This window comes from Poeciliopsis prolifica, unplaced genomic scaffold, assembly GCF_027474105.1.
Source record: "Poeciliopsis prolifica strain line A6 unplaced genomic scaffold, Auburn_PproV2 SCAFFOLD077, whole genome shotgun sequence".
Classification (NCBI taxonomy): Eukaryota; Metazoa; Chordata; class Actinopteri; order Cyprinodontiformes; family Poeciliidae; genus Poeciliopsis; species Poeciliopsis prolifica.
In genome coordinates this window covers 1,075,358-1,089,681 of record NW_026562452.1, presented here as the reverse complement: position 1 = coordinate 1,089,681, position 14,324 = coordinate 1,075,358, and the positions used below count along the sequence as shown (strand labels likewise).

General features: G+C 36.6%; 1 protein-coding gene across 1 annotated transcript; it reads left to right on the top strand.

Moving 5' to 3' along the window:
- The first annotated feature begins 2,467 nt into the window (after positions 1-2,467).
- Positions 2,468-14,120, top strand: kdm8 (lysine (K)-specific demethylase 8). The gene is made up of 8 exons (XM_055021509.1): positions 2,468-2,545; positions 5,235-5,713; positions 7,411-7,583; positions 8,121-8,253; positions 8,342-8,407; positions 11,520-11,669; positions 11,751-11,843; positions 11,939-14,120. The coding sequence occupies exons 2-8, from the start codon at positions 5,258-5,260 to the stop codon at positions 12,101-12,103; spliced, it is 1,236 nt and encodes a 411-aa protein (XP_054877484.1). The 5' UTR covers positions 2,468-2,545; positions 5,235-5,257; the 3' UTR covers positions 12,104-14,120.
- Positions 14,121-14,324: the final 204 nt, after the last annotated feature.

Sequence of the window (14,324 nt, the reverse complement as noted above, 5' to 3'; positions counted from 1 at the left end):
TCATGCTGGGAAATAATGAAATCATGTGTGAATGCATTATGATTTATGCATGAAAGGTCTAAAAAGAGCCACTGTGCTCCACATTAAAGGCAGTCCATTGAAGTGGTTTGGGAGTCTGTTGAGTATGCCTCCTGGGTGCCTGCAGTTGGAGGTTTTTCATTCACAGCCCATTGGAAAAAGCTAACTCATTTGTAGGGACTATGTTAACCGTCTGGTCTGGAAACTCCTCTGGATTCCACAAAATGAGCCTTGTTGGTTGGACACAAGGAACCTGAGCTCAGGTAAGTGGAGGATGATGGATGGAATTCAAAGCACTGTTAAGGAATATATAAATGCATTTTTGCCAAAGCTAAATTATCTTTAAGCCTATTTTTGGGCTTTTTGGATGTCTTGTTTCTGAACTATGGCTTCTGTTATTTTTCTGTGTTGTCATTGCCTCAATACCTTTTTATTTAAGATTTTATAAAATTCTCATGACCTTAAAAGACACAATTGCTCACAATAATTCAAAATTAAATCTTAATATATCCTCTGAAATACACCAGTCTTCCTCCCACTAGGGTTTTGGGAGGAACAATGATTCCTCACCTGCCTCCAGATAAACTGGGAGAAATGTTACTGACCTCTGTGCATGAAGTCGGTCCTGACAGCTCAGCGAGGGACAGAGTTGCCAGACTTGTGACCTTCAGCTCGGCCCCACACTGTCTTACAACCACAGTATAACGTGTGTGAATAATGCATCTGTTCTCCTGCTGGGACCCCCTTCAGCAGCTCACACAAGCAGATATGGACATACACAGCATTCGCATTATGGTGTGAGGTTTTCCCCCATACAGTGTAATAAAGAGAGCATGTTTGACCAGCGCAGACCTGGTGTTTCAGTGTATAATACGAGGACAAACACACATTTTGAAGTAGCCTTTCTTAGCTGCACTACAGTCATGAACGTTTTTGCATCCCTTTTTATTCCAGGATAAAACCTGAATGTAATCCTAGTTCTAACAAATCCTATTCAATTATGTGAACTGGGGAAATATGGGAAGCAAAGCATCTTAAAGAAACAAGTTGGCTGGCTTCTACTTAAGCACTAAGGATTGTCATAACTTGGATGATTGAGAACCTGCACCAGCGTAACTTTAATTTAGATTCTAAAAGCTTAAAGTTTTTTTGTTTTGTTTTTTAATTGCATGTAGAATAGCAATTCTTACTGTTTTTGATGTTTTTTTGCATAAGATATTAGCAAAATTATAACAAAACTCAGTGAATAAGGTGCGATCGTGCTCATCACAGTGATGTCTAACCTCCATAAAAACAAACGAACAGTACATTGAGTCACTAGGATTCTGAATGTTTACACAGTGAAAGTGAATAGAAATGCTTGAAGCATCTTAAAATCCCCAGAGATTCCTGGAAAGGCAGCGTGACTCTCTCTTGTTTCTGTCTGCCTTACATACAAGAGTAGCTCAGCGATTTCCACTGAGATTATTTGAATTTCACAGAGTGTTTGACATTTGATAATAGTGCTCTGGGTTTATAGATTCTTGAGTTCCCCCAATGAAGATTTCCTATCGTATTTGTTCATGCCACATCTCTGTGGGTGTAAAAAAAAAGGTACAGGAATACAAAAGATTAAAAAGAAAATACCTGCGAGATATCAAAAGGACAAATCTGACTACTGTTTCAGCTTCGTGTGAGCAGACACAAATCTGCAAACCTTCAAGGAATATCTATATTTGCACAATACATCATGAGCAGCTGGAGTCTCGTTTGGAAGGAAGAGGAAAGCAAATGTTTGTCTAACAGTTTTGCCATCATTTGTCATGACAGGAGTTATCTCAGTGCAATACAGCTATGAGGCAGGCTTGTCCACCTGTTGAGACAGATGCAACGGTGTCAACATGTATGTTAATGAGGATGTGCTGTCACCACAGAGCTGTGACTAGTTTCAGCTGACTGGGCTCGGCTACATTTGGTCGACAAAAGTGAAAAGACAGACCTCAGTAGAGAGGGATGAACAGATTTTCCGTGCTGCTACGAAGGCTAAGACGTTGTGGACAAATGCAACGGTGTAGGAGTGTGATGTGGGCGAGTGTATAGATAGTAGGAAACTGCCCACACATGCCAAACAAGTGTGAGTGTGAATTCAGTTTGTGGTTTTTCCTGATGGAAGGAATGTTTCCTGCAGTCTTCTCATCACGTTGCAAAATGAAATTTTATTCAGGGCCAGTCTGACTTCACACACTTCTGCATCTGTTACTTTCATTTTAAAGCATATTCTTAAGAGGAGACTAGATAGTGAATTAATATTAGCTTTTTTCTAAATCTAAAGAAGGGTATATAATATAATTTTAAGCACTCTCAATAATATTAATAACAGATTTCCCGACTTCATAACTTCTAATTTGGACATTTCCAACTTTAATAGCAGCACGGAACCAATATTTCCTGGTGTTCAAGTTCCCAGTCGGAATGTTTATGCTGTGTCACCCGCAGCCGAGCTGTTCTTCGCAGTCCAGATTATGATGGAATTTGCACTGTTTAAGAGGTAAATATTCTTACCTAGTTAGTTGGTTATATTCGTATGAAATATTAATATTTTAAGCAGAAGTTTGCTTTAGGACGCATTCTTACACGAGCTTAATTATTTTTTTCCGCTCCTTATATTAACTCAAGCTAAAGGTCAACATTTCTTCAAACGTTAGTTGATTTTCAATAGGCTTTCTTCTATCACGAAAGATTATGGTGCTGTAAAATAAATCGTTTTTGTTGCTTCTTCATCGCTTTGAGTCAAACTCTTACAATCTTGGCCCCTTTAATCTGACATAAATGTTAGGGATTTATCATAATTCCTAGAGATTATTTCAGATTTTTTTTTTCTATTAGTAGTTGTGAACTTGGCAGTAAATGAAAATAATCCACATCGTCATAATCCATTAGGTGTAATGTCTATAATCTTAAACCTAAACACAAATTCAAAACGTAATGTATGTATTCATAGACAGGGAATAAAAACTTAATGTTTTATTTTATTTAGGTAACTGGAATAAATAAACCAAATGAGTTTCCCAGTGTTTAATAGACAGAGTATATAGAAAGTGTCACTTACTCACAAATTTAAAATCAAAATTTATAAAAGTATTCCTGTTGATGCAAAATAATTGAATGTATCGGAGTTATATGAATGCAGTTTCAAAACAGCTGCATAACAATTAGTGACTCCCTTAAATCCCATGGAAAAATTGCAGTTTTTTAAACTTTCCCACAGCCTTTCTTTATGTGTGCCTTTTCTTTAAGCAAAGGAAAGGTGTTGAATCATACTTTGATTCAGCTGGTTGGCAGTGCAGAGCAACAGGCAGAGGGAGGGCTGTGTTGTGTTACTGTGCTGCATACAGCCAGAAAAAACTGTGGTCCCTTGGACTGGGCCCTGCAGTTCCTGCACCTCAAGTGGCTCTATGGACTTTTGATACTGACACAATAATTTAACTTAAATTGTGCAGAACCAACAAGTTTCTGCAGAGCTTTTGTGGCTTATTTTATGTTTTTGCATGGAATAAATCAGGCATTGAATTTCCACAGCAGAATGACACAAGTAATTTTCCACAAACATCCACATCCAATAAAAGAAAATGTATCGATCCTCTTTATGTAAATGTTTTTGTTTTTGTGTATTTTTTTGCTTTAAAACTACATAATAACAGAAATGAAATGGTGGTTCTTTTAAAAATGACATTTCCAACAGTGTAGATTTCAGAAAAAAATACTATTGTTTTTTTTTCACAAAAGGTTATTAACATTTGTGGCTCTAAATGAATTTTATTTAGCTGTACTGTGAGCAAAAAGTAGGAACAGTATGACAGATAATTTCACAAATTTTGAAACCGTAATTTGTTAAGTTTTGTTATACCTTGATAATCGATCCATATTTGATCTGATGGTCCCCAGTGAAGGCAAAAACTATTTTGTTCACTGTCTAATTGATTTGTGCATCACTAATAAAATTTCTTGAGAACCGTTAAGTTTTTTTTATTGTTTGACCATAATTGTTCAATAGATCACAACAGAATATGTCTGAATGGTCCACCAGAGAAGAAAATTGTGTTTGGCTCATGCATATAAAAGAATGATTAAACATATTCAAAGAACCAAACACATAATAGCGATGTAATTAAAAACAAGCTGGCAAAAAAAATGTATACAAGTTAAGTTAAATAAAAGAAGACATAATAAAACAGGAGTTAATTTTGTTACTATGGTTTAGTAATTTTGGTGAATTAAGAAAGCTAATAAAATATAAAAGTTTTCACCAAAGGTTGTTTTTTTGCACCTCACAACTAGATAAATTGAAAGTGACTAAAGATGATGAGAACTGTTCTCCAAGGTTACTTTCTCATCCAGGCAATGAGGAGGAAGGTCAGACGTTTTAGGGGTTTGGGATTCACAATTAGTCCCTTCTGCTTGCCACTGATAGTACTAAATAGACAGTTTAGGTAAGCAAACAAAGCAGTCGTGTGATTTGTTAACATGTGTAGTGTCCACATGCTCAATATTCTGTGATCTGATACCACAACAATTTCACCTCTAGAGGAGATTGAGTGACTGTATAAGTAGCCTTTTTAGTTTTTGCTTCTTAATGTTTGTGTTTTATGATTATTTGGTTTTAGTGTCTGTTCATGTGAATGTGCAAAAATCTGAGAACTGCTGGAGGCCAACATCATCCCTTAGACATGTGGTTTAATAAACACAATTATTCATTTTGATGAGTTTAGCCCGCTTCTGGGTTCACACGGTTCTGTTTCCACGTAAAAATAAATGAGGTGCTTAGATGTTGGCAGCCTCTACTGGAAGCAGAGAGCGTCCGAGTATGGATGGAGCAACACAGAGGCAGTGTTGGCATTTCCGCGCTGCAAACTGTCGTCATTGTTCATGTGTCACACGTGCGGTCCTGGCTCAGGCTGTCCTCACCTGTGTTTGGTGTTTGCCAGTTAGGAAATTATGTGTACAACGTCTGTTTCCCTGCAGCAGTGAGGCTGTATGTGTGTGGCAGGTTTTTGCAGATTGCCACACTGATGGGCCCACAACCTGCCAAACACACATAATGTCCCAGCTTTTGTCTGAACAAAAATGCATCAATGTGTTCCAAGATCGACTGTGCAGTGTGAGGATGCAACTTTAGTTTAGATTAGAATTTCTTTTGGGTCATTGCTTCACTTTCACTGTTTTTCTTCATCTCTCAGAGCGTAGAACATTCTTCTGATCCATGGCATCTTTGTGGACAAAAATCTCAGCCACCCTGCCTTCTAATGAAGAACAGTTTCCGCTGCAGTTTAGTGATAAAGTGCCGTTAAGTGTGGTGGAGATGCTGAAACGGGCCCGCCAGCAGCTGTACGGCGACACGACGAGCACCAGACAAATTCTCACTGCTCAGATCATTTTGGACTATTCATGGGAGAGACTTAACACGGGAACATGGCGCCATGTGGACAAAGAGTGGAGGCGTGTTTACTCGTATGGCTGTCTGTTCAAAGCAGCTGCGATCTGTCGAGGGAGTCCATCAGATGAGGAGATCCTGCAGGCCATCAGAACATGTGACATGGGTTTGCTGATGGGTGCAGCCATCATGGAAAATATACTTCATGTCATCGTTCGAATTCTGCAAAGGGAAATAAGGACATTGGCTAAAGAAGAAGATAATCATGAAGACATTGAGGCAAAGGTTTGTTGTCTTCTTTTCCACACGTCCCTTTTTTAATACTGAAAGGTCAGAACATTGTGTTTAGACTCCGAGGAGTCTTACTTCTTTTCTTGATTACATATTTTGACATCTCAAACAGCTGAAACAATTGTCATCAGCTTCTTGTATTAAGAGGTATTAAAATAAATGTAAGAAAAAAAAACTCAGCTTTGTCTAGGTACAAACGCCTCCACATTTATCATCACCCTGTTAAAGAAAAAGACTGAAGGTAAAGTCAAATTTTTTGTTGCAATCACATACTTTTGTAGTAAAAATGCATTCAGAGCAATATTTTTCATTTAGGTCCAATGTTTCAGCGGAAGGAAAAAAAATCTCACATGTAGAAGTAATTATTTTACTGCACCACAATCAATGCCGTCTTAACAATTCCTATAAAATAAATTGAACTGAAGCATCAGAAACTTTTAATTAACAATTAAACTCTGTTTATAGTATATTTTATTTTTATTGGGTTATAAATGAGACATGAAACAGAAGCTTATCTATTTTGGCTATTCTTAAGAGTGAGACTAGAGAACACAATGTTTATATGTTGATCATGGGAAGAAATGACAAATAATTTCCTCATCTCCACTTGCTTATATCAATTTAAATTTAAACTTAAAAGGTTAAAATAACTGTAACTGTGAGAAACGTAGCTGCATGAGGACCCGTGGTTATCTGCCAGCCATACAGAGGAAGGATGATGCTAACTGACACATAAAAGTAAAAAATATCTAAAAAACTCACAGTTAGAGAACTGAAGCAAAGAGTTGAGTTTTGGGCTCGCCATGTCTCCATAATAACCATAATATTCTAACTTCATGCCAACTGGTTGTTTGCTGTCCATAACAATAAAAAATTCTGGTAAGGACTGCCATCACAAACATAAAAGTAGTCAGCTGAACACTTTCTGTCAGATGAAATTAAACTGAAGCGTTTTTGCAACAACAACTCCAAATGTTGAAAAACATGTTGTATAATTTTATTATTCACTCTTCACTAATACGGACAATCTGTGGTGATGTGGGCCTGTTTTGCTTGCGAAGGTTGGAACCTTGTTAGAATGCATGGCACCAGGAACTCTTTGTAACACCAGGACGTTTTTAATATTATTATGTAATTCGTGGACGTCCAGAAAACTGAAAATGGATAAAACAGATGGCCAAATAAACACAGAATGGGTTCACCAAACAAAAAACCAGCCTCTTTTTATGACCACAATTTTAGGTCCTCAAACTTAAATCCTTTTGAAAATCTGTGAGCTGACCTGAAGAGAAGAGAGCATTGGAGAGGACTCAGAGGAGGAATGGTCAGATAACCCTCTGTGTGTGTATGCTCACTCTGAGAAATATTTTTATTTTATTCATTCATCTATTTTTTCTTTTCACAGACATCTAACCAAGGTGCCAGTGAATGTGGAGAGTGCTGTATATTATTCTATTTCAAACATGTTTTTCTTTGCTATTTCAGCTTTCAATGACATCAAATGTATTTTCATTACGGTAAAATAAAATAAAAAAAAACAAGATAACTGAAAACACAGCTCTTAAAACTAGCTGAGATTCTAACAAATTATTTAGTGAAATGTCTGAAACACTCAATCCTTTTCGGTAAGTATCCTCTGAAGTTTAAACTGACCTTGTTTTGCTATTTTTTCTCTCTGTCGTTATTAACAGAAAAGGAAGATTGCAAGCCCACATGTTGGTCTAATCAAAGACGAGTTGTCAGTTCCCAGAATTAAGTGTCCTTCACTGGAAAGCTTCAATGCAAACTACCTCCTTCCCCTCAAACCAGTGATTTTAGAGGGGATAATTGACCACTGGCCTGCCCTCCACAAACATCCCTGGAGGTTTGTTTTCTCAGAATCTATGCATTTTCAGCTAAATATTGTGTCTCTTGATAGTACATTTCATCTGAAAGTACACCTAAATGATTGACTGAAGGATTTTAATTTAAGCCATCAAAATAAGCTTTTATTATTAACATTATCCTGCAGTTACATTCAGTCCAGCAAAGTAATCAGACTGATATATACTTATCACAAGAGCTGAGAGCTCTTGTTGGGCTGAGAGGACGGGAAAGCTCGAGTACTCTCAAACAGAAGGACAACTTACACATAACGCACAAACTCAGTATGGTAAGATATAAAAATCTGAGTTCAATCTAATTTAGCTTAAATAAGTAAGATTTTAGACAATAAACTGAGCACAGGTTGCTTAATTCATCTAAACATCTGTGATTCTTCTAAATCATTTCAGGTCACAATTTTTCTGCTGCTCTGATTCCCATCCAAAAGGGCTGTTTTACCATGTTGTTGTGCACTCCCCAAATCATAACGGCCCTGTATGTTTTTGAGGATAGTAATTATTGTCTCTCTCCTGTGAAGCATCGAGTACTTGAGGTCCGTGGCTGGCTGCCGGACAGTTCCCGTCGAGGTGGGCTCCCGCTATACAGACGAGGACTGGTCACAAACCCTGCTTACGGTCAATGAGTTCATCGACAAATACATTTTGAATAAAGTGAGTGTGTCTTTTTTTGTTTTTAGCCCACATTATAATTTTAATTATGGGTAATAAGAGTCATTTGTCCACGTCTTTTGCTTCCCAGGTTTCAGAGTCTGAGAGTGATCACAAAGCTGTGGGTTATCTCGCTCAACACCAACTTTTTGATCAGGTACTTGTATTTTTGATCTACCATGTTGGTAAATTATCATCGTTGCTTTCTTATCCTATTGATGTTATCTGTTTTATGCAATCTGTTGCAAAGTTATTTCTAACCCTTGAACTATGCAACATTACAATGGAGCACCTTAAAGTATCTCACATCTATGAAGTGCAAGAAAAAAGATGAATGGTTCTCAAAGGCTTTTACAAAGAATAAATCCTTTGTGCATTTGACTTTTTTTTTTCCAATTGTTTGCAAAATAGTTCCAATCAGCTCAGTCAGATTGGATAGAGAGCAGCCTCAAATGGATTTTCATCTGGACTGGGCCTCTAACATGCCCACAGCATGATGCTACTATCACCATGTTTCACCGTAAGGGTAGTCTGTCCAGATTACTGCGCAGACTTAAAAAAAATCTTTGTTTCCTATCATTTGCTGTTTCCTAAATATCTTGTGGCAACTTTAAAACAGAGTTTATGTGGATTTATTTCAATAATGCCTTTTTTATGCCATCAAAACTAGATTTAATGAGTGCTCTACTAATTTCCTGTATACAGATTTTCCCTCACATTTCTCATGTGTATTTGTACTAAAAAAGAGCTAATAAATACATCTATTTCAAAATTGCACTCAACTTTATGACAGTCTACCATCAAATTCCCAATAAAACACATTGGAGTTTTCAAGTATTCAAGGGCTTTGAATACTTTTACAAGACACTGTAAGGACTGTGCAAAAAAAAAAAAAAAAACCCACAGCCATCACTGGCAGGGCGTCAGTTTGTTTTCCCTGGAAAATACTAATTGGAGCCCTGAAATGGCTGATTTTTTGTCTAGGTGTTTGTTCTCTTCCTCACAACATTTGAACTGATATAGATAAGACCTAATTTTTGGTTTGTTTGGCACATCTTTAAAGAATAATGAGCAGCTACCTGTTTTCAAAAATTTATGATAAACCTGCTGTTTGATCAAAGCAGATAAGAAACTTGAATCGAGGAAGCAACAATCAAGTTTTTCAGAGTTTTTCACTTTCTGGCAGAACAGGAGCAACAAATCAAAGACGCTCTCACAATAAGATATTAATAAAAAGATTTATTTATGCTATATCATATTTTTTTTACCTAACTTGATACAAGTTACTGCATTGGAGATTGAGCTTTACAAAGGGATTATATATTATTTATAAATTTCAGACATTTTTAGAACATTTTTTGATTGTGAAGCTAAAGATCTGCATCTTTCACAATTGGGTGTTTCTGTATAAAAAAATTTAACTTCAGAAACTATAACTAATAAACTTATTTTGTACACTATTTAATATAAAAAATATTCTGTGATATTGTGATAAAAAGTCCCTAATTAGCAGTCATCAAATTTTGTACATGGAGTTATCATTTTTAGAGACATAAAAATCTATCACAAAGACAAAAACTAAGTAGGTCTGCATGATATCAGTAAAACATGACATTGGGATATTATTGCTGATAATCACTAGTACTTAATTTTTACATCATTCAGACATTCTAACCACCTTCCTTGATTTTTCTGATTTTGGTCGATATATCTGGATCTATAGTGACTGTAGGCGTCCAGGACTCGGAATACCTTATTAAAGTTTTATTGCACAGCTTCTACAATCTTATAGCCTACCGATTATTTCCTGATTATTTCAACAGTCCCTCACAAATGTGGTTTTGCACACATTGATATTGCCATGACAACTGCAATCCATATGCAGTGCTGTGACAAAGTGTGTGCTGTCCGACAGATTTCTTCTTTTCACACCTAAATGTTTCAGAAACCAATTGTAATATTGGAGAAAATATAGAATGCTTTTTATCAGTAGTTTTTTTATAAACTACAGTATCTAAATACAACTCTCCTGTTAAATTATGCACCAAATTAACAAAGGTGTGGTATAATTATATATAATTAATCAAATCTATTAGAAATATATTGGATTCACATTCACTCGTCATGCCCAGACATGATTATAACACATTGTGCTCTGACTTAAAGATATCCAAGAATAGATGAGAAACAAAGTCATCAGTTTGGAAATGCTTGCAAAGCCAATTCTAAAGCTTTAACACTGCAACAAGCCAGAGTGGTGGTAGTTGTTAACAAATGGCGAAAACAAGAAATGGTGGCAAATCTTCACAAGCGTGATCAGATTGCTAAAATAAGTTCATGTGCAAATCCACAACTCATTCAGGAACCAAGTGATATCTACATTGCTGCAACTTTTTAAAGATCTGCATCCTGTTATGTCTGGAATTACACCAACAACAAAAAGTCGTCTGAGACCCTTATGCTGTTTTGTGTGTGTGTACGAGTATGCTTTGTTTAAGAGAACATGTTTCAGACCTGCCACCACCAGTGCAGGTGGTGGCAGTAATGCACCATTACATTGGAAGCCAACGTCCATTAAACAAGAAGAAGAAGTGAAAGTCTGGGGCCACTTTTCTTCTTTCGGACCTGATGATCTGTTGTAATTGATGGAATCATGAACCATCTGGTTCTGGCCTTAAGCTCAAGTGCTTTGGTTATACAGCAGCATAACAATGCAAAGCACACAAGCACGTTAATTTGTTTTTCTGACTCAGAAAAACAAAGCAACCGAGTCAAAGTCTCGAATTAAATCCGGTTGAGATGCTGTGACCTTCAGCAGGTTACTTCTACTCAAAAATGAATTGGTGTTCAATGTGCCAGTGCTAAAACAAGTCAGGAGAAGAAGAGTGTGCCAAAATTCTTCCACAACCATGTAAAACAAGCCAGGGTAAATTTTTCATAAGAAAAAAATCTGTCCAGTAGTTTTTCTTTAATTTGACGATCTGAAACCTTCAAGTGTGACAAAAATGCACTTTGACAAACAAAGGGAAAAAAAATCTCTTTCACAGCACTGTTATACACATGCTGTATTGCTAACATCATGATGAGTTGATAAATTCATCGGTGCCTCATTGAAAACCATAAAAATTCTATTATAATAACTTCAATGAAGATTTTTTTCAGCTGCTGAAGAATAATGTTGAATGCTCCAAAACTAATTTCATTCGTGTATCTTCTGTTTGTTTCATTTTCTGCCTTAGATGTCCTATAATGTCTTCCTCTAATTCTAGATCCCAGAATTAAAGGAAGATATTCGCATCCCGGATTATTGCTGTCTTGGTGAAGGAGATGAAGATGACATCACAGTAAATGCGTGGTTTGGGCCTAAGGGTACGGTATCTCCTCTTCACCAAGATCCCCAGCAGAACTTCCTGGCTCAGGTGACTACAACTATTCTCTTTCTAAACAGCTGACTCCTGATCAGAGAATAACCTCTTGAGATTTCTTTTGCATATCTGAAGGTAGTGGGAAACAAATACATACGGCTGTATTCCCCAGAGGACACAGAGAAGCTTTATCCTCACGAATCCCAGCTTCTTCACAACACCAGTCAGGTGCGATTGACAAGTCTGTAGAGAAAACATGTGTTGCACCTGCCAAGAAAAAAAAAAAGATTCAGTGCTTCCAGTTTCTGAACTCTTCTGTGCAGGTGGAGGTGGAGAGTCCAGATGCTGAACGCTTCCCTGAGTTTGTGAAGGCACCGTACCTCGAGTGTGTCTTACAGCCTGGAGACGTGCTATTCATCCCTGTCAAATACTGGCACTATGTCCGCTCTTTAGAAATCAGCTTTTCTGTCAGCTTCTGGTGGTCATGACTTTATTTCATAATAAAACACGTTTACTATCAATTTCGCTGCTAAAGTTTTTACCCAATGGAAGGCTAATTTCCTATAATGTTACATCAGACAAACCTTTGAATGCTGAACACACACTGCTAAGTGATTAGTCTCAATTTAACTGCTGATGACTGAGACAACATTTACTGTGTGCAAAGCTAAATGCTGCACAAACTAACCCAAAATCCTACATTTATTAGTCATCTGATTTGATATTATTTTCTTTGGAAATTGGCTTATTTAATTGTCTACTCCACCTCATTCATTCAAATATCCTACAACGTGTGATTTCCATAATTCTGGGAAAATGAGACAAGTCCTCAAATTTAATAACCCAGTGAACTACAGGTACAGAACGGTTGTAACTCTGAATAAACTGACAGTCTGAGGCAATCAAGCAGGTCACAGAAGGAAATGATAGAAGTAAATGAACCAATCTCTTGGGCATACACAGACTCCGAAATTAAAACAGCTTCACTGGATAAAAGCCCTAATAGTGAAAACTCATTCTCTCGCATCTAAAAACACAATAACTGACGACACAGAGCGCACGCTGCGCTTTTCAAGGCCCCAGTCGTGCATGCTGCAAGTCCATTTCAATCAGATCCACCTATTAGGACTGTGAGGATGTGGCAAAATGAAGCAGATCAGCCCCGGTGTGCACATTTGTTCAAGTTATCAACCAAAGGTGCGGCAGGCTGAAGTGGTGCTTCGGGAAATCAAGCTGGTGTTCGTCGGGTGGATCCGAAGGGCTGGGGGAACGCTCAATTAAAACAAAAGCTCGATAAACACAAACAAGATTCATATGTTCTTTGTCGACATTGTCTTTAACTTGACTGAACATAGGCTGAATTCTGTGCTTGAGACTTTTAGAACTACTCATGCATTAAATATACCAGGGCTGAGGTAATAGACTTATCCAAACTGAGCTACACTCCTTACAAGGTTACTCTACTAAACTAATAACACAGATCATGCTGGGATGTAATACTGGGGCCAAATGCTGTAAACTTTCATTAACCCTTCCGTTCTTTGTTATATCAGTAAGTGACACAACTGACTTAAGATTTCACTAACCTGCTTTCTCTCATTATAACTTAATCAATACTCAATTACCTATAAAGTAATGTGAGACCTGTGGGCTTCTGACCTTTTCACTGAAACTGAGCCATGCATGCTCCTTTTTGATTAATAGCATTATTGATTTTTAAACAAATCTGACAAATTGGGGTTAAAATTAAGTGATTCGGCTGGGGAGATTGGCTACGAGCTGGAGGTCCATGTTGTGGTCAATTAAAATTTAATTTAAAAGACCACAATTCACAACAGTCACAGGAGTGGTAGCCAAAGATTGCAAGGTATGTGTTTATAGAGAGCTAAGGTTATGTAAGTTTGTCAAAGTCAACCTCAATAAACATCTTCTCTGTTTTCAGAGTTGTTGAATACTAAATCATCTGAGTTTCAATGCACAATATTACTTAATAAGCATAACAAATGTACTAACAGTCACTGCCATCACATTTATTTTAGAAAACCACAATTTAATCCATTAATTTAAAATAATGCACAATATGTAAAATCATTTATTTAATGTCTTTACAAATGTTTACATAGGTTAAATGTATGTTTTTAATAATACCAGTACATATAGATATGTTCAAACATACATATTATTTATTAAATGTGTGCATTTATATAGATTTCTACATGAAGCAGATAATAATAAATAAAATAGAAGCTAACATCCTAGAGTAAAAGCCTTGTGAATGGAACCCCTAAACATAAGATCTCTTATCTGATGTTAAGATTTTTTTTAATATACTAATATATTCACACACAAAAAAAATACATAACTCATTTTATGTAGGAAACACTGTCTTTTTGCAATGATCGGACTAATCAGACTTAAGCATCCCACCAGAATGTATTGTGATGGTCAAGTGTTTGAATTAACTCTGGAATATTGATTATGCACTCATTTTATATATAATTTAAATAAAAGCGATTTTTGATAAAAATGACATTAAGATTAATGATTTTTTGTGATACTTCTATGGTTTTCTGGTCTTAAGGTTCATCATTGTTACCCATGCTCACTTCAAATTAAACATAATTGCTAAAAACATACTGAGCACCAGAGCTACAATTCTTACGTTAATTGATGTAAAGGACTTTTCTGTCAAGTCAAAGTCCAAGTAGA